Source organism: Eurypyga helias, unplaced genomic scaffold (genome assembly GCF_000690775.1).
Source record: "Eurypyga helias isolate BGI_N326 unplaced genomic scaffold, ASM69077v1 scaffold16652, whole genome shotgun sequence".
In the NCBI taxonomy this organism is placed as follows: domain Eukaryota; kingdom Metazoa; phylum Chordata; class Aves; order Eurypygiformes; family Eurypygidae; genus Eurypyga; species Eurypyga helias.
Genome location: NW_010236746.1, coordinates 1 through 20,068, shown reverse-complemented (window position 1 = coordinate 20,068; position 20,068 = coordinate 1). Strand labels below are relative to the sequence as shown.

Genomic DNA, 20,068 nt, shown 5'->3' with positions numbered 1-20,068 from the left:
GCCCCCGGTAGCATCCGCGCCGGTCGCTGCGCCCGTAACGCCGCGCGTGTAGCCTACGTCAACTTGTTGGCACCAGCGGGCACTGAGAACGCAGGGAAACACCGTCAGGGAGCCAAAAAACCCGCTGGTGCTTTCAAACTGCACATCAGCACGTGCAGGGCCCCTCAGCTGTGTTATCTGTTCAGCGCGGGGTTTGGGGCATCCGGAAGGGCGGGCGTGCTGCTGACATCTCTCTGCTTTTGTTCCAGTACCGCGGACCAGCCGGTCATGGAGGGAACCAGGCAAACCCGGATTTGCCGTCCGCACAAGATAAGCGAATCCTCAAAGGTTGGTACCGCCCGCGTTGCCCGCCGGAGGAGCGCGTGCGGAGCTGACAGGGGTGTCAAGGCCCTGCTCTGGGGCAGCGCAAATGTTCTGGGCTTTTACAAAGGGCAATGGAAACGGTGGTTTACCTGCTCGAGCCTTGTGCATTGAGGAAGTTGCTACCTAGTGATTTAAACCAAAAAAGCAGCAGCAGCAGCGAATGGGCATCTGCTCCTCATGACTCATAACTTAAAAAGGAAAGCCACATCATCGCAGCGCAGTGTTTACACCAGGAATTCGGTCATTAAATGCGACGTGTCTATTCTGGGAATTTCTCGCGCTGATCCATCTCGTAAAATCCACGCGGGTTAGAGGAGCAAAGCTGGGATTACTGAGTAGTTTTAGTCTTTGTTTTGTAAAAGATGGGAGTCTTAATCCTGCAAACCGTGATTCTTGCGGCGAACTCGAGATGTGCCCTTAGGTTTGCGAGGTTCACTTACTTGTAGGATTTGATAGAATTTCCTAGAATCTCTGTCTGCAGGAGTAGGTCGATTTTAGTTGGGAATCTGCGGAAGTCCATCTGGGGTAGCTCTTTACGCAGGTTGTCAGGATGACGACCTGATATCTATGTGGTGTTTTTATCAGCTGTAATTACGGTGTTCGCTTGGTGTCATACCCCCGAAAACTGCCCTCCTGTGCTAGCGCGAGCACCAGGTCAGAGATGCTGCCGAGCAGGTACCATGCGCTGCCAACAGCAGCCGCAAGAGAAGAACTTGTCTGTGCCGGTGTCCGTCTTGTCGGAGCTGAATGAGGCAGAACTCGTTTGCTTTTGCGCCACTGACGAGTAGTGGAACTGCACTAATGATCTGAAAGACATTGGATCTTTGAACCTGAAAGAAGTTAAAATACTGCTGTAATGCAGTTGATAAAGGATAAATTGGACTAATTTTTAAATGCATCCCTACCAATATAATCTGTCCCTGAGTGCTGATCCTGTCTGCCGTTTAAATGGTTTAGTCTGAGTGCAATATAATACATCACATTAAAAATTAATTAACTTGACAGCATCGTGTTATTTTCTTGCTTAGACAGCAGCTGTCAGTATCTGTTAAACTTAGAATTGCTGGATAATGCTAAAGCTGTTCTACAGAGTATAAATAGCTGGGAAAGATGGTCGTGTTTAGTACAAAACAGTCTTGGGTTGGAAACGTGCAGCTATCAGCTTCTGTTATTTGCTGCCTGAACGAATGAGCTTGCTGAGTGGCTGGAATACGTTAATACATTCCGAGTCCATCCCGTGCCATACGTCATGGTTTGATGCTCGATTTCTCAAGTAGCAGCAGTCCTTCCTGGCACCAGGGATTTGGGGAGCGCGAGTTGTCAGGCGTATTTGCGGTCAGGATTATGCTGCTGACTCGACAGCCAGCTCAGTGAATAGAGATCTCTGGCAAATCTTACATTCTGGTGTAATCTTGTTACGCACGATGGGGGTATTGGAGAATATTAGAGAGAAATGATCAGCCAGTTTACAGAGACGAGAGGGAATATGGTTTTGGTTTAATCCAATAACCATCCCCCGTGAGTCGGCTTCGTAAAAGGATGCTGTAAGATGATAGTTACTGTCTGTTCATCCTCTCTCTTTGTCGCAGTTCCCATGAAAATGTGGTTTGTCCTTTGCCATAGTTGTTACTCTTCCCACCTTCTCCATCCCCTGATCACTGCTTGGGCTCCTGTGCGGCATCAGCATTTCTCAACCTCAGAAAAAGCGAAGATAAAAACCTAACCCCATACGGCTTTCTGTTACAGATGTCTGGCAGTTCCGTTCCTGGGTGGAAGTTGCTGCGTTGTCTGTGCCGTGGTCCCTTTTTAAGTTCAGAGATAAGATGAGGCAATGAGCATAAGGGAAACGAAAGATTTTTGGCCCAGAAAACTTGTAATTAGCGAAGCCTCTTCACTTGGAGTGCTCAAACTCCTCGCACTTGCGTGTGCAAAGTTACTCCAGCAGAAGGCTTTTTGGCAGCTTCGTCTCCATTGTTTGGAAAAGAGCGTAAGGAGAACTACAGAGACGCCACGGGGATACCACGCTGAGAGCAGCACATTTGGGTATTAATTTGGCAGACTGCCTGTCGCTGTAGCCCCGACTGCGGAGAGCTGGGGCTCCCCAGGTCGGCGTTAGCTCGGGACGCCTGGCTGCCGTTGCGCCTGGGCAGTGGCGAGCAGCGCGCGCCGGTCCCGGTGGTCTCCTCGTTTGCCAGCGCAGTTACCGCGTTACGTACATGGAGCGTGTGAAGAGGGAGAGCTGTTGGCAGGGGAAGAAACCTGGCTCTAGGACTTGAACCTTTCCTGTCCAGGTGGGTAGGGAGGTTGTCTCGCCGTTAATGGCTTGGCCAGACAGCACCAAGCACATGCTTTCTGTTTGGAAAACAAGGAACGACACGGATAGTGAGGGTTTCTAGGAGAAGCGGCGGTTCAGTGGCGGAAAGGTTGAAGGCCTGAGAGGCGTGAAGAGACCCCAGGCTGTCTGCGTGACTGTTTTCAGTGGAGATGTGGCCTGAGACACCTTTGCAGGGTGTCGCTCTGGGAAGGCAGTCTGAGGGCGTAGGGCTGGGCAGGACCCCGGGTCCCACAGCCAGAAGTGCTGCGAGCTGACCGGGGTACGGGGCGATGATGGGCTGCCTTTCCAGCTCCTTTCATTTCTCTTACGTGTTCTTACAGGCTCTGCAACTCGTCCTGTTTTGGGTTTGGTAATTAAAGTTCTGTATTTGCATTTAACTTAACTTGGCTTTTATTAAGAGAGATCACAGGGTGACTGACTGTTCCGTCAAGCATTCCATTCCTCTGGAAGGACGGTCCCAAAAGCTGCATCGCTTGACATACTGGGGTGAGCAGCCCCTTTGATACGTATTCTGCAGGACATTCAAGGGGTAACTAAACGTTCCCATTTTGGCTCTTCTGAAGACTGGTACCACGAGTCTCCTAGGAAGAGGCGAACGTTGGTTGTCTCGGAAGCTCTGTGGCATGTACAGAGCTGGTGGGAAGAATGTCTGGACCAGAGGGCTCCCAGAAGGGCACTTTAATGGACGTGTTCTGAGGGCTTTTCCCTTTCTTTAGAAGAAAAATATTTAGTCGTATTCATTAAAGCTACTTCGGCTCTTGGAATCAAGTAGGAGCCTTAGGGAAGAAGTGATCCACGCGTGTGGCTTTGCACGTTACTTCTGAATGCAGTGTGTGTGTCTGGGGTAATGCGGAAAGAGAGAGAGGGATTTTACCCTAACGAGCTTAGAAATGCAGAGTTCTCAAAAGTTTCAAGGGGGGGTAGTTGTCAAGTAAGCGCTAACCCAGACAATACGTGGGCTGAATGAAAATTCGGGTGCTGCTGCCTGTGTGTCTCCCACTCCAAATATTTAGGGAGTAGTTGAGAAGAACTCTGTAAGGAGGCATCTGGGGGAGAAGTAAGAAAGAAATGTCAGCAAGTTGTCTGGAAGACAATGCATGGAAGGGTTTCAGGAAACTGCCTGTATAAATCAAGGAGGAGGTTTGGATGCAGCGTTGTGGAGGAGGTGGGAGTGCATTATAAAACAAAGGAGTAGGAAGCAGTAAAAGTCTGCACAGGCCTTTCTAAGTGAAGGTGAGGAGCTTGGGCTCATGCTAGGCCACTTGCCAACTGCTCCAAGTCAAACTTGATTATAAATGTGCAACACAAGTTACAAGTGAGCTTCCTCTCTCCTGTGTGGCTGCATCTGCTGGGAGAACGCTTCCTGCGCACTGAAGTTTGTACTGCTGAAGAAGTTTGTGAAGAAGTTTGTGCCTGACACTCTTTGTTTATTGCAGGTGTACAGGTGGGATGACCACTCCAGTCTGGTTCTTCAGAGTCTGAATGAGCAGCGGCACCGAGGCCTCTTCTGTGACATCGTCCTTGTGGTGGATGAGCAGAGAGTCCCTGCCCATCGGAACCTCCTCGCCGTTTGCAGTGACTACTTCAACTCCATGTTCACCATTGGTATGCGAGAAGCCCACCAGAAAGAGGTGGAACTTTTTGGAGCCTCGTACATCGGCCTGAAGGCTGTGGTGGATTTCCTTTATGGCAGTGAGCTGTCTTTAGACGGAGGCAACATCGACTACGTGCTCGAAACAGCCCACCTGCTGCAGATCTGGAAGGTGGTCGACTTCTGTTGCGAGTATCTGGAGAATGAAGTCAGCGAGGAGAACTATCTGTACCTGCAAGAGCTAGCCTCCATTTACAACCTGAAGCGCCTTGACTCCTACATCGATTCTTTCATCCTGCAGAACTTCGGCACGCTGTCCTTCACCCCGGACTTCCTGCAGAACATTTCCTTGCAGAAGCTGTGCCAGTACCTGGACAGCAGCAACGTGCAGCAGGAGTGTGAGCACGACCTGCTGCAGGCTGCCTTGCAGTGGCTTACCCAATACCCGGAGCGGGAGAACGAGGCTTACCAGGTTCTGGATAACATTCATTTTCCCTTGATCCCTAAAAGCGACCTCCTCCATCGAGTCAAGCCTGCCGTCTGCTCCCTTCTTCCCAAAGAAGCAAACTGTGAGGGGTTTATAGAGGAGGCGGTGAACTATCACAATAACGTGACGGCTCAGCCGGTGCTGCAGAACAAACGGACAGCCCTGCGGACCTGCGAGGAAAGGCTCCTCTTTGTGGGGGGGGAGGTTTCCGAACGGTGCCTGGAGCTGAGTGATGATACCTGCTTCTTGGACGTCAGGAAGGGGCAGTGGGTAGCAGAAACCCCTCTCCCAGCCAGGCGAAGCCACCACTGCGTTGCTGTCTTGGGAGGCTTCATCTTCATAGCCGGGGGCAGCTTTTCGAGAGACAATGGAGGGGATGCAGCTTCAAATCTCCTATATAGGTATGATCCCCGCTGTAACCAGTGGATAAAGGTGAGACTTAAGCTGTATTATTTCTCTGTTTAAAGTCCTTAATGTTTAGAGTGTTTTCTCCTTTTTGGTGGAAGGACAGGGCTCATGAGAATGGCCAACACTGCAGCACTTGCAGATGGAAATTGAAGTTATTTTCCAAGTTGAAAAATCAGCTGCTTGCATCCCTTTCTGGGAACGCTTAAGTTACACGCAGAGCAAAAGAGTTTGGGGCAGATTTTCAACTTCAGTTGGGATTTGGGCATCTCATCTGTGAAATTCCTGGTCAGCATCCACCTGCAACTCTGGAGATAATGCTAGAATGGACTTGCAGAGGTGATTGCTTGGTTCATCTTTCTTGAGCAGTAGCACACGTAACTAAATCATGAATGGGTCTGATGTAAAAAGAAAAATCTGATGCTTGTCAAATGTCTCTGTGGTACATGTCTCTCAGAACGAGCTCTTCATATCCAGTCCCGCTGTAAAACCCGGCAGCCAGTGCAGGCTCCTGTATGACCCAGCCATCCTGTGTGGCTCAGTCGTGACTCTCAGTGATTCCAATACAGGTTTCTTGCAGAGCTGTGGAAGGAGGCCCATGTAACACAAGCATTTCTAGAGTAACCTCTCTCTTAGATGCTCCCTGTTGTCCCCTTTTTTGAAGATGAGTGCTATGTACCATGCTACCGCAGAAAAACCAGTGTTTTATCAATACAGTGGTCAAACCCAGTACCCCTCCTTTCCGAGTAAGTGGGAAGAAGCAACTATCCTGTCCTCAGACGTGGACAGACCTGAAGTCAGCTGGCTTACCAGATGTTTGAAGAAGTTGTGTTTTTTGACAGGTTGCCTCCATGAGACAACGCCGAGTAGATTTCTACCTGGGAGCGATTACCGACATGCTGGTGGCTGTTGGTGGCAGGAACGAAAACGGGGCACTCTCTTCAGTCGAGACCTACAGTCCTCAGAAGGATTCATGGTCCTATATAGCCGGCTTGCCCAGGTAATTGTTATCCTGAGGTACATCTGAAGGATGGGAGGGAGAGCTCTTGGAATTTCACTCTGCTGTTCTTAAAATATTTTTCCTGAGGTGACTGGGAGCTGAATCTTTTCAGACGTACTGCTTAGATCTTGATCAAAGGCTTTTATAATTTCTTTGGCTTAACTTTGTCACCTTGGTGTGATTGTTTTCCTTGGAAGGTCTTTCCCTCTGGCTGCTCAGGTTGGCTGTTGCAGATAAACTACATTTACCTGTATTGCGGGTAGATAACCCTGGCAAACATGACCTCTCTTTCTCTCAGTCGGGCTTAAAACTTGGCTGCTCTGCTTTTGAGAGGCTTTAGCACTGCAGCTCTTCATGTAACAGCAGCACAGGACATGGCTGGTATTTTGAATCAGTGTTTGAGTGGTGACTTCGTAAGAAAGCGTTTCATTTGCAAACAGCCATTCAAATTTGGTAATATTGCTCATTCATGGAAATGACAGGAGTATTGGCTACAAGGGTGATATTTTCACGATACCTGAAACCTGCAACTTCAGCTGCAAGCAGTGCTTGCTTCCTTAGTGGCATCACCGGCAAGATCCCTGGGAATTTGATTTTAGAGCTCAGTTTTTTTCCCGTACTGCCTCAGCTGCAGAGCTGCAGAGCCATAGGCAGCCAGGGAAGGCGCAGAAGCCTGTTGCCCAGTTCTATTTTGGGCAGGCGCTGCAATGCGAGGCTGATCCAGGCTAACAGCTGGGCTCAAGTGCTCTTCAGAAGCAGGATGCTTTTTCCTGCTTGATTCCTGCTCACGCAGGCAGATCTAGCAGTTGAGGCTAAACACCACAGTGTCTCCCGGGAAGCTGCGTGTGAGAGTGTCTTCGGTTCCTGAGCCCTTCTGTTAATTGGGGTGACCCCAGTAACATCTCACAAAAATCGTAGCATGGCTTTTCTCTTTTCTTTTTTCTTAAAACGTTTTTCAAAGAAGTGTAGATGTGACCTGGCCGCCTTTTATGTTAGAAAAACATTCGCCTTAGACACAGTATGGATGTTCTTTTTCCCACCGTATCGGTGGTCCTGGGGGAGTTTGCAGACTGTAAGCTGTCCAAAAAGGGGCAGGAGCTCTGCGTGTTCCTGCTGCTACCTGTGTATTGGCTTTGGGAATTTTGCAGCTGCAGCATTTAGAAGTGAACTTTGATGTGGGGGTGTTAATTTTTTATTAGATTGTGTAGCTGATCTGCTTGGAGTAGGTAAAAGTCCTCCTTAGGGGACAGCCCTCTCTTACACTGGCTTAGCTGGTGGCAAACTGCAGCTATAGGACAGCAGCTCTTCTAACTCCCTGCTGCAGCCCACAGTTCCACATCCTCTCCTCCTGCCTGCTCTGTCCTCGTCCCATCTAACTGTCCTTGTGCCAGCTCAGGTGTTTGTGCAGCTGCGTCCCGAACTGGAGGTGGACAACAGAGAGAAACCTCCTGAATGCAGGGGCAAGTGAATGCTGCGTGAGCTCAGAGGTGTGGCTCTGGCAGGTGTGGGTGGCTGCTGGGTGGGATCTGGGCAGTCACAGAGTCATGGAATGGTTTGGGTTGGAGGGGACCTTAAAGATCATCTCGTTCCAACCCCCCTGCCATGGGCAGGGACACCTTCCACCAGCCCAGGTTGCTCCAAGCCTCATCCAGCCTGGCCTTGGACACTTCCAGGGCTGGGGCATCCACAGCTTCTCTGGGCAATCTGGTCCAGTGCTTCCCCACCCTCAGCATAAAAAAATTTCTTCCTTATATCTAGTCTAAATCTGCCCTCTTTTAGTTTAAAGCCATTACTCGTCCAACTGCAACAGGCCCTTGTAAAAAGTCCCCCCCCAGCTTCCTTGTAGCCCCTTCAGGTACTGGAAGGTGCTCTAAGGTCTCCCCGGAGCCTTCTCTTCTCCAGGCTGAACACCTCCAACTCTCTCAGCCTGTCCCCATGGCAGAGGGGCTCCAGCCCTCGGAGCATCTCCATGGCCTCCTCTGGACTCCCTCCAACCGGTCTGTGTCCTTTTGATGCTGAGGGTCCCACAGCTGGATGCAGAACTGCAGGGTGGGGGTCTCACGAGAGCAGAGCAGAGTCAGTCCTTGCCTGACACACTTCAGATGGATTTGCTGACAGCAGAGGAAGGATGAGAGAGAATTTTGGGCTCTATTCAAGGCCAGAAGACAGCACACTAGCTACAGTTCCTTCTGTGCACTCCTGTCTTTGCTCCAACATACTCTTGATCTGATCTCTGTTTTCCTCCCCACCACATGCTTTTGTTCCTCAAACTGATTTTAGTGCTGTTTTTACCCAAATACCATCTTCCCCAGCCCTGTTCTAGCAGCAACTCTTTTCTCCTCATGTAGAGGAAACCAGAAGCTCCAATCCTCTGCTTCCTGATTGCCTGATCAGGCAACGTGTCCCTGCATAGCTGCCTTGTTTCCTGCCTTTTGCTGTCCTCTTCCCTCTGACGAGAAACTCTGCAGGTTTTGTGTCCCCTTGGGCGCATGGCCACCAGAAATGAGCTCCCTGCCCGTGGCTCCGGGGGGGTTCTTGCTGCTCTAAGCCAGCAGCTGCCTGGAAGACTGTTCCCTGGGGTAACAGGCACATGTTGAGGTCATTCTGGGTGTAGGCTTGCATAGCTCGATCTGCGCTGCGGGGTTGCACTCTCGGAGGTCACAAAGCTTCTACCCTGAACATGCAGAAAATGGGGTTTATTTTTTTCTTCCCAAGGGTTACAGCTTGCCACGCACGTGGAGATTTTCAGGGGAAAGGCAACGGCGTCCTTGAACACGCCTCCTGGCCGCTGCCAAGTCTGTGTCCGAGTTGCTGTCCACAGGCACAGTCACGCTCCGAAGGAAGAGCTTTGCAAGCGTTTTTGTCTTGTCTTCCCCCCGCCCCCTTCCCACCCCAACATGGTCAAAACAGCACGCCGTTTTCCCTAACCACTTTCTTGGAAGGAGCTGAGCTGTTTTGACTGAAATAATGCTGTTTTACTGAAGAAGAAAACACAGCCTCTCGAGGCAGATGCTTAACATGGAAAAAACAGCCAAGCTATCCGAAGGGTGGACCCGGTCCAAGTTGGCTACAAGGGAATTTTGCCTGACTCTCCTTAGAGTCCTTGGTTGTGGGATACCTTTCCTTTTCTTCAGAGGAGGTCCTGCATGTTTTTCACCATTTTCCCAGGCTCTCTGGGAGCAGTTGCTGCTGTAGTTTCTAGCCCGGGAGGGAGCAGCGGTGGCTGACAAGCTTGGCAGAGCAGAAGTTGGTGCAATATGTTCTCGTCTTGAACAGACCATGAAAAAGTCTGCTGCAGACATCAGGGGAATTAATTGAGTGGCCCTAGGTTAAAGTTTGGCAGAAGAACTGAGAGCAGTTGTACGAGGAAATGTGTTGGAACAGGTTAACAAGTGATGGTATCTGCTCTACTCGTTGTGTCATGAATAATCTCGCGGGGTTGCAACAGGTGGACACGGAGACTCGGAGCAACCAGAGCTTGCCTGGACTTTGGCTGGAGTAAGGGGTTCCCAAGGCTTGTGTCCCGTTGGACCAAGAGTTGTTTAACAAAATAAATGGTAGATTTTCTAGCATTTACAGAATGGGACTGCTGGGTCAGAAACTAATTTTTAGAACCATAGAATGGTTTGGGTTGGAAAGGACCTTAAAGATCATCTCGTTGCACCCCCGCTGCCATTTTTGCAGCATTGTATCTGTGTAGGTCCTGGAAACTCAACGACTGGCTGTAGCAGATGTTATCAATCAAAACGTCGTTCTCCTTAATGCCTCTGTCTTTTTCTGGCCACTCTTACAGCTGCCACGGCCAAAGCGCTTGCTGCTTTCTGTTGGCGGATGTCTGGGCCCGCTCTGTTGAAGTGCCCCGTTCCGTTGCATGTTCACAGTCGCCTCTGTTTAAACCATAGGGCTCGCAGACAGGATTCTTACCGATTGTTTTCAGTTTCTGCGTTGCATTTCAGGCAGTTTTCTGGTATGTGAAGCCGGGCATGTGCAGTTTGGGATAAGCTGTTCAGAAGTCAGGCAAAGCAGAACACCTCTAGCGTATTTCAACGGGTCATTTCTCTATATTGGAAAATAACAAACTGGAAGGTCGATTCCATGCTTCAGATATGATTGCCTCTTTCAAATTAACTCTCGTAGCGATTGCTGTTCACTAGACATGGCCATTGATTGAGGCAAAAAAGCAAAGCATCAGTGCTTTTTCTGTAGCGGTCTATGCTAGACTGCATGCATCTGCTTGAGAGAAAATGTCTATTGCTTGCTCACCTGTGCAGAATTCCACTTCCCAGCTAGTGCAGGAAAACCTTTAACCTATTTTTTCCAAGTCACTCAAGTTTTTCTTAACTTAGGGTCTTTGTTTTCAAATGCTGAGTGTGAGGTGGTTGCTATCAGCAGTGCAATAACCCCAGGCTTCGTGTTGGACTCAATGTCACTGTGCTCCTGTCCTTCTGACTCGTCAAAACTACCCGTTACCTGACTCTCCCTGCACCGTGGAGTGCAGTGCATCCCCTCCAGGTAGATACTACCAGGTAGTAGTCTCATAATTATGCCTTAGTCCTCTGTTTTCTTTCCTGCGTGGTTAAGAAGCAGGACAGCTCTGAAGTCATCTCTGCAGGGTCTCTGGGGATGGTGCTCCAGCCCCTGGAGTTGAAACGGTTCGTCCTGGTCACTCAGCTTTTTAGGCCAAGTGTGTCAAGGATTTTTCTGTAGCAGGAGCCTGTTAAAATATCTGATTCAGACACTGGTCAGGGATCAGAAGCTTCGGTGAGCATCTAGAATAATAAACATCTTTCAGATTTTCTCAGAAGTGTTGTGCTTTCAGGGCAAATGTGGGGTTTCTTTTCTATTCCACCTTTTCCCTTGGCACAAAAGTGCTTGGCACTTAGGTGTGTGGAAGAAGTTACGATACCATTTGGGGTAGCTGAGAGAAACTATTACCATGTGAAATAAAAACAGCTCAAGGTGGCATCCACATGAGTTCCCAGCATGTTCAGGCATGGTTCAAAAGCATTCCGGGCTACAATAATGCTAACGTAGGTTTGTGGGCCGTAGAGGTTGCGGTGTCTGGAGTCCCTGGCTGCAAAGGGTGGCAGCAAGAGGCTGGCGAGTGTGGCATGATGAGTACGTCGCTCTGCCGCCCTACGGGTATTCCACTGTTTGGGCACTTTGTACAGGTGTATGAGCCAGTTTGCTGTGCCTGGTGCTACAGCTACGACCTTTGACACCCCACACACCAGAAAAAAAGGGGGAAAAAAAAGCATGTGCAGCAGGAAGGGTATGTTCAAAGGCTGTCCCTTGCCTTAGCATTCCACTTCTAAGAGCTCAAAGGGGTTTGGTCAGGAATATCCTAGTGTGAAGTTAAGAATGGCCTCAAGAATTAGGTGTGTAGTGGCTTTATTGTAGCTGATTGAAGGGGTTTTCTCTCCACCCTGTGGAAGCAGCGTGCATGACCTTGGTTCTACCATCTCGTTTTGTCTTACTTCACACATGGGCTCTGGCCAGTGATTGACTGAGGTCTGTTATCGTGGCTGGGGATGAAGTTACCACCTGCAGCGCAGATGGACGATAGCTCACAGGAAAGACGCCACGCATATCGTGACCACAGATAAACTGGGCTGTGAACGTGGTGGGTGAGAAACGGGATTCGTGACGCTGTGGAAGGGGAAGGCAGCAGTAGTTTTCTTGTTGGCTTTTCTTGGTTAATCACTACCGGTAATTCTGAGAGGTGTCATGATTATTTCCTCTTTCTGTCACAGAAATCTTTGCTGAGATGGGGATTTATTTCCTCTCTGGCCCTCTCAGACTGATCCAACCCAGGCACTGGAGCAGGAAAGTAGGAATGAAGGCCATGCCAGCTAGAGCTGGATGGGTTACCTCTGCTGTGTGACACACTGTAGAGGATGACTTAAAAAGTGGGTGTCGTACCTTAGCGCTCTGTAGCGACCAGGTATGCAAAGGATGCCTTAAAAAGTGGTTGTAGCTCGCCGCAGCGCAGGGTGAAGCAGTGTCAGTACGGATAGTTACTGGGTAACTGACAGGATTAGGGATTCTTCTGTCTTTAGTTACTGTTTGCTTTCTCCTTCGGTACCAGTCCTTGTTGAATGCTTGTGCACTGTGATAAAATGCGCCCGTACTAAGTCGGATCGGTTTTGTTTGCCTGTCCCAGGTTTACCTACGGCCATGCTGGAACAGTCTACAAGGAATTTGTATACATTTCGGGAGGCCACGATTACCAGATTGGCCCCTATCGGAAAAACCTGCTGTGTTACGATTACCGCACGGATGTTTGGGAGGAGAAGAGGCCAATGATCACTGCCCGAGGCTGGCACAGCATGTGCACCTTACAGGACAATATCTACTCCATCGGCGGCAGCGATGACAACATAGAAACCATGGCTCGTTTCGACATTCTGAGTGTGGAGTCGTACAGCCCCCAGTGCAACCAGTGGACCAGAGTTGCTCCTCTGCTGCAGGCAAACAGCGAGTCAGGGGTGGCAGTTTGGGAAGGCAAGATCTATATCCTCGGAGGCTACAGCTGGGAAGAAACAGTCTTCTCCAAAACAGTCCAGGTTTACGACAAGGAGAAGAATAAGTGGTACAAAGGAACTGACTTACCCAAAGCAATTGCTGGTGTGTCTGCATGTGTCTGTGCGTTGAAACCCAAAACAGAGGACAAGAAGAAGAAGACAAAAACAAGAAAACATCAGGATCGAGGAAGATGACTACTTCTGGACAGCCCCCCTTGGACGGTGGACTGCAAAAGGACCTTGTATTTAATCATTTCTATCTAACCTTCATTCTTCCTTTTTCTTTTTAAACTGGGGGGAAAGGCACCTTTTGAAGCCTCAGAAAATGTACAGTTGAATGTGGTTTCTCAATTAAGCTCATGTTTAAGGTAAAAACAAAAACCACCCTGCTACTGTATGAGGGATGATATGGCAAGAGAGCTTCTGCTGCTCTCCTGAACGTTATGGCTTAGTCTTCCACTTCCGAGGGTCATGGCATTTCCACGCACGCTGTCCTGAGTCGATGGTTTTGACACTGTCGTCTCGGATCTAACCTCATTTCAAGGGGGAAGGCGGAGTAGTATGTCTGGTTTGGAGGTACAGAGCAGTTCAGAGGGCTTCGGAAGCAACTGCTAAGGAAGAGGGAAACGGATCTTCAATGTTGTAAATCCTGAATTTTTGTGATGTTGTATTTCATTTACGATCCATCCTTGAGTTAGTGTCAGATTTCTGGAACAGGTGCGTGTTCAGAGAGAATGCTGCTTTTGGTGAACGCAGGTCAGATCAGCAGACAACCCCACTTCAGAGTCAGGCGACCTTACTGCGTGGGTCAGGAGCAGATGGGGCGGACTCGGGCTTGGCTCGATAGTGCCATGAGCTTTGGAAGCAGGGAGAGGTGATGCGACTTCTGCATCCCTTGTTCTGGCACTTCAATAGCAAGGTTTTCTTGGGCTTTGAAATGTGACCTAGAATGAGGGGAAAAAAAATTGATTGAAGAACTTGAAAGATTTGAGGATTTGGATGGAAAATGTACAGTTTGCCTTGGGCTTCACAGCAGAGGGAACTGGAGCTCACTGAGTTTGGGGTTTGCTGAGTTTGGGGTTTGCTGAATAGGGTAACGGTGGGGAGAAATGGCAGGAGGCTCCTTCAGGTGATCCTGAAACAAGATGAAACAATTCCGGGCGGTAGAAGCTGGGATCCACCTGACTGAACTCAGGCCTCACAGTGGTCATGGCTAGTAGCCAGTGTGAGCAGGGGCCCGTGCTAGACTTGTCTGCTGTCAGAAAGCTTATTAAAGCAGGATGGCTAATTGGGGTTCGGTAATCCTGAAGAGCAGTTTGTTTTTTACCTGAGCTAGTAGCTCATACTGTCCTCCTTTTTAATCCAAGTTCAAATGTCTTGCCATGAGAGTAGCCTTTTCTGGTGGGGTTGGTGGGGACTCAGAGCCACGGCTCCTCAGGCAGGGGGACAGCTTCGAAAGGAAGACACCCAAGATACGCTCAGGACTGTGTTTGGGATCCAGACAGTGGGACTGAGCTGGGAATGGCCTGTTAGGTCCGGTGTCACCCTATCCTCTGCATACCAAGTAAAGGGATTTCCGACCCAAGTGTTAGTCCACCCTCTACAAACACAGCTGATTCTGCTGCCGATATTAAAATTCCCCGACTGTCTGGCCAGCTGTCAGGCATTCACCCTGGGGCATTCTGCAAATGCACCTCTGATTTGCAAGAAGCCGATCACCAGCAGTCTGATACAATCCCTTCAGTTACTGTGACAGTGCCAGGCCGCAGATGCATATTCCTCCTTCCCAAAAGAAATTTTTAGAAAGTTTTTAAAAACAATTTTTATACTTTTTTATAACACATTTTGCTAACTCAGTCTCGTTTGCCATATATTACGTTATTTACTGTAGAAGCCCCTGCTCTGTCATTGTGACCCTGTTGCTGCTGTCAGGAGCCCATCGTCTGGTGGATCTTGCCGTCATCGTGTGTTCGTGTGGTTGGTGGGTCGCGATGCGGCTGCCGGAGCCGCGTTCATGTCTCGGCATTGTCAGGCGGTCAGCTGGGATGGCGACTATTGTACGGCCTCTCCCCCGACGGGCTGGCTCGCCAGACGTGCTGATAGACATGCTTTATGTTCAGCTATTGCCAACTGCCGAGTGGATTTCAAGGGCTTTGGTTTACAGTTCTGCTGGGGAACTCTTGGTTGTTGCTGTTATTTCTTCCTCGGTCCTTTCACATCTCCCTTGTGCACCGTGACCACGTGTTTCAGATCTGCCTTTCTTTCCATCGGCTGTACGTACAGTTGATATCCTGCTATCCTCCTTGGGTTCTTTCCCCCCAACTATTTACCTCAAAAATTGGGAAACATTAAGAAAACACTTTTGCACTTAACTTCATTGGAAGCTCTTGTAAATTAAAGAACTCCTGGGTATATTACAAGAACATATTTGGATTGAAAGAGGTTCCTCTGAATACATTTCTGGAGTGCAAGGAAGTTACAGGTTTCTTCTTCAGTGCTAAGAAAGGGTTTAAGAAAACTAGTTGAAATTAATCTTGTGAAACTCCTTAAGGGTTTTTTTTGGTGTTAAAAGAGAAAAAAAAAGCCTCAGGAGTTGGTCTTTCATTTGCATTAATAGACTTACAGCCTTTGTACACTGCATGAGGTAATGGTTATTCTTTTTTATCCTAAAAATAAATTAAAAAGAAAAAAAAAACCCCAAACCAAACATTTTGGTTATGACAGACTCATTAAGGTATTTAAGGGTTTTTATATCTGAAATCCTTGCTATGTTGACTGACAACTGCTTAACTTTTGGGGATGTTTTCATGTGTAATTATAGAACAACAGTTTCAAAGGCTTGCTTTGTTTCTGTTAATGGGTTGCTTGTTACTATATCCCCCCTTTTACTGTGTTTATGTATTGCATTAATGTCTGGGAACAATAAATGCAGTTTAGAATATTGCATTCATCGCAGTCTGACTTGTGTGTTGATTTAATTGAGCTTTTTCCTTTTTGATAAATGGGAAAGAACTAATTCTGTGATTATTTTCAGGTGGCATTGATAATGGTGGAAACATTTTGACAGGCAGAAGCTAAATGTAACAATATGAAGCAGAAATATAACTTAGTTGGCTAATCTACCTTTTCTGCATCATGCTCCAAAACAGACAGTCAGAAATTACTGTTCCCATTTTTTTGCAGCTGTGAGAAAGACCCAATCCAGTTTATATTGTGGTTTTGAAGACAGTATTTACTGGGGAGCAGATAAACACAGTTATGACTTTGTAACATTAAACTTAATTGCACAGGCAAAATGTAATCTCCGTACTCATCAAAGTAAACTTTTATTTTTCCCGGTCCACTTATCCCTTCAAAACCAGAGGCGCTGAGTGTGGATGGGACATCACCGGGGTAGCGTACCCGCTGTTGCCATCAGCGTTCTTCCTTTATTAAAGGACGGAGTGATTGCCCTTGGCACCTACGAGACCTGGGGCAGTAAGCACTGCTAAGAGCACGCTCTGGCAAGAGCGCCCCTTGGTTCTGGCTGTCGTGCAGCCAGACGTGGCTTATCATTGTGGGAAGAGTTGGGAGATGGCACGCGATAGCTCCTAAGGGCTAAACCGCTTGGTGAGATTGGTCTGCTGGAACTCTGCAGAAATGACAGGGAATGCGTGTGACCCGAGTGGATTTCGACTTTGATTTTGGAGATCTGAACAGCCCCCTCAGCGAGGCATTAACATGAGTAGAGAAAAGGCCTATCCTGGGCTGTGCTCTTAGGGAATCAGCCTGGCTCCTGCTCCTGTGCATGCCATGGCCTTCAGCAGGGAGCTTTGTAAAACATTCTACTTGTCGGGAAGCACGGCTCTTTCTTCCTGCCCTGGGGAAAAATAACTGCTGCTCTACCTCATTTTTAAAAGGGCTCCTATTGCCAAATTCCGAGGAAAGCTTGTTTTACCTGACACAAAACAGCTACCAAAAAACTCAGGTTTTCTCTTCCCACACTTCCACGCCTGTATCTTGGCATCAGCATGTCAAGGAGCTGCTGCCTGTAAGACTGACTGACAGATAACAGAAATCCCTCGAGATACCCCGAGGAAAAATTACGCCGCAGTGTGAGATGCAGTTGTTTTGAAGGCTCGAGAAAGAAGCTGGAAATATTTTTGTCCTCGAGTTGAAATCTTAATTGAGAAAAATGTGCCTGAGTGTGTGTCTGTCTCCATAAGGGATCAGGCCACTCCCAAATACGGGTGATTTGCTATGTGCTGCTCAGGGTTCAGCATTAAGTAACAGCAAAAAAGTGTCTGGTGTATAGGGAATTTAGAGAAATAACTTTTAGTACTCTTTGAGAAGCAATTTAAGGTGTGGAAAAAAGAGCCCAGATTCTGATTGTGCTTCTTGCTGATGTGTCTTAATGAAGCTCTGACCAGCACAAAGTTTATCTGGAAAAGAAAAAATAAAGCTGGTGTGACAAGCTTTATATATTACATAACTTCAGTTTCCTGTCATATTTCAGTTCTCATGAATGTAATAATGAGTGAGGAGCTAATTACCCTTTCATGAACTTAAGGCTTTGAGTTGATTTACGGACCAAGTCAGGGCAGGTGCGTCCCCAGTTCAGATCCCTTCTCCCTCCCGGTAACTCCACCACCAAGTGAGCGACAGGCGGCCCAGCAGCAGGCTTGTTGATACCACACACAGTATTTAGGTTCTTTCAGGAACTCCGAGTAGCTTTGGGGAAAAATGTAACTGTTTTTATCGTGATGGCTTCAAGGGCAGAACATGAAGGGAAGGTGAGAGAGACTTGCGGGTTCTTCTGAGGCTGCAGCCCTAGAACAGGTGGCTGCATGGGAAGAGAGAAAGCTCGTAAAGATAAGGATGAATAAGCCAAACAAGGTTTGTGTAGATAACACAGAACGTACCGAGTCAAGCATCCACATGATCTACCAAAGGCTTGTCTGGACTTTTTGTTTCGGGTTTAACTTCAACTACTCCATGTTTAAGTTCCTTACATTGACAAATGAAATGTATTTGTTCCAAATTTTCAGCAAATTTAGGAATACGGCATTTGACGTCAGGTTTGCATTAATGCCTTTTTGGAATGAAACGCCTGCTACGGGCGTCCTGTGCTCCTCTGCTCGTTGCTCCTGCCTGCACAACCATTCCTGCGCCACTGCCGTCTCAACTTCCCTCCCTAAGGACAGGGATGCCTGCTGCTGTGCCATCTGGGCCACAGAAAAGTCAAAACCTTACTCCTGCTTCAGGGCTCAGGGTGCTCTGAAGTATGAGGCTTTGGGAAACCTCAGGAGTGACAATCCAGGATGAGAGGGTCAACAAGAAGGACCTTGGTGAGACCGACAAAGGAAGGAGAAGCACTTCATCAGGGCTATAAAGATGCGTTATTATAACCATGAGCAGCAAAAGGGACCTCCTTCAGCAGTGAACTCTGTTGCTTCACAGGCACCACACCATGCGTCCCCGTGACCACTGTGGAAACAGCTGGATTTACCTCTGGCGAAGTCCATGGCCTGTGGACCTTGGGCTGGAGGAGCGACCAACCAGTTCTTGCAACTCTACAGGAAGACATTCCCTTCTGCCCCTGAAAGGAGAGGTGCGAGTCCCACCGGTCGCTTCAGGAAAGTCATACGTATAAATCCTCCACCCCCTGGCTCTGTCGTGAGCACAGGTCTCATGATCTACTGAAATCCCGAGGAGCGTGGTATGAAGGGTGAGCTGCTCCCAAGCCCTCTGCGCGTACAGCGGGGTAAGAACAATCACAGCAGTCACCGGGAGGCAGCTAACGTGGCCGAGTTCAGTCAGCTCACTAGCTGAAGTCAGACTATCCTTTCTTACGTCCGCAGCCACGGACCTTGCCTCTTGTTGATCAATTACCGAATAACTAAGTCAGTACCATGTTGTTTGGGACATTAGCCTGTCAAGAAGCACTACTTTTTTTAAAGCCAGAAAAAGAAGGTGCTGGTCGGAAGCTATAATTCATGGCTGCTGGCTTAAAGGCTAGGAAAAAAAAAACCTGCTTTGTGTGATGCAGTGAGCAGTTAGGCGACAACAGGCCACTAAAAACAGCAAAAATGAATGGCAAGACAGAACTGAGGTGGAAACTGCCCAGCGGGTAAGTTTATTCAAAACATGCAATTACAATAAAACTGACAAAACTTGCATTAGTACCAAATACCATGGTAGAACCTCAACAGACTTCACCATAAAGACAGGGTAAAACTGAAGGTGTTTTAAACGTTGCTGAACCGTAAGACAGTGACATCCTTCCTGCCCGCACCAGTCCTCACCATCACCTACAGCTTTCGGCAGTATTGGTATTTGAATTGCCGTGTTTTCAGGCAGAAGGCACCGTGCTCACTTGTATTTTCAGCCATTTGAAGGGGCCTTTCCAGCAAAAACCCTCCGTTTACTTAGGCAGAAGGGAATTTTGCCTTCAACCAGATGAGCTACGTACGGGTTTTCGCACCATTATTTACCTTGTAAATTAGACTCTTGAGGGGAGAGGGGGTTTCAGATGTTTGAAATGCTGTATGCAAAAAGCCTATATATTTCCTCTCCCTTTTTTCTTCCACTCTTTTAATATTAAACAGGCATTTTCACTGCTAGGTCTCTGCCTTAGGACAGAAGAGCAACCCTTGCTAGAAACAAAGGAAAGGGAGCGGCAGCAGGGTGTGTCAACGGAAAGGACTGAAGCTGATACAGAAATCATTTACTGTCATGAGCACGTGTAAGTGTTGCACTTCATAAAACCAGAGATGTGTCCTTATTGTAAAGAGGTGGGTGCAGCCTTCTTCCCATTTCCAGGGAACCTTCTGTCCAAAGACACAAAGGTCTTTATTTCAGTTTCTTCTCCTCAACTTGCGCAGTAACGGTAAGCTTTCTCCAGCGCTTGCTCCCCACTGAAGTAAACCTTTGCAGGGTTCAGTAGTTTGTTTAAGGAAAAAAATATGGAGTAAATTAGCGATTAATGTAATGGATTCTTGCCCGGGGGTTTTAGTATTGTGTTATGACTCAGTCCTCTCAAAATCAGGAGAATGGCTTAGTGTGGTTTGGTTTTTTTTATTTTCCCCGGATACAAATACTGAACTGATTCCCACTTGCTTTCTGGGATAGAGGCGTGACGGCTTCGCCCTGCCAGCACACGGGCACTCAGCCTACCTCTCACCTGCCCCAGCAACCCTTGGCACGAGGCCTCACGGACTTTGGCGGCAAACGCGTGCCTCACGCTACGGGATGGGACGGCCCTGCTGCTTGCACGCTCGTGTGTCTCCTGCCCGGCACCACCTCGGCCCGGCCGTGCCCCCTTGCCCAGGTTACTCCGCCAGGCCCATGGCTGCATGCCTGCAGCTCCAGGGACGCAGGGCCA

General features: G+C 48.4%; 1 protein-coding gene across 1 annotated transcript; it reads left to right on the top strand.

Annotated features, from left to right (window-relative positions):
* Positions 1 to 267: 267 nt before the first annotated feature.
* On the top strand, positions 268 to 13,075 carry KLHL36 (kelch-like family member 36). Its single transcript, XM_010147214.1, has 4 exons — positions 268 to 327; positions 4,135 to 5,208; positions 6,024 to 6,181; positions 12,345 to 13,075. The coding sequence occupies exons 1-4, from the start codon at positions 268 to 270 to the stop codon at positions 12,898 to 12,900; spliced, it is 1,848 nt and encodes a 615-aa protein (XP_010145516.1). The 3' UTR covers positions 12,901 to 13,075.
* Positions 13,076 to 20,068: the final 6,993 nt, after the last annotated feature.

Bases quoted from the DNA above. Each gene is read 5' to 3' on its own strand.
- KLHL36 (XM_010147214.1), top strand. From the start codon at position 268: ATGGAGGGAACCAGGCAAACCCGGATTTGCCGTCCGCACAAGATAAGC. The intron at 5,209-6,023 runs GTGAGACTTAAG...GTTTTTTGACAG, and splicing joins GCTGTAACCAGTGGATAAAG to GTTGCCTCCATGAGACAACG. The intron at 6,182-12,344 runs GTAATTGTTATC...TGCCTGTCCCAG, and splicing joins TATATAGCCGGCTTGCCCAG to GTTTACCTACGGCCATGCTG.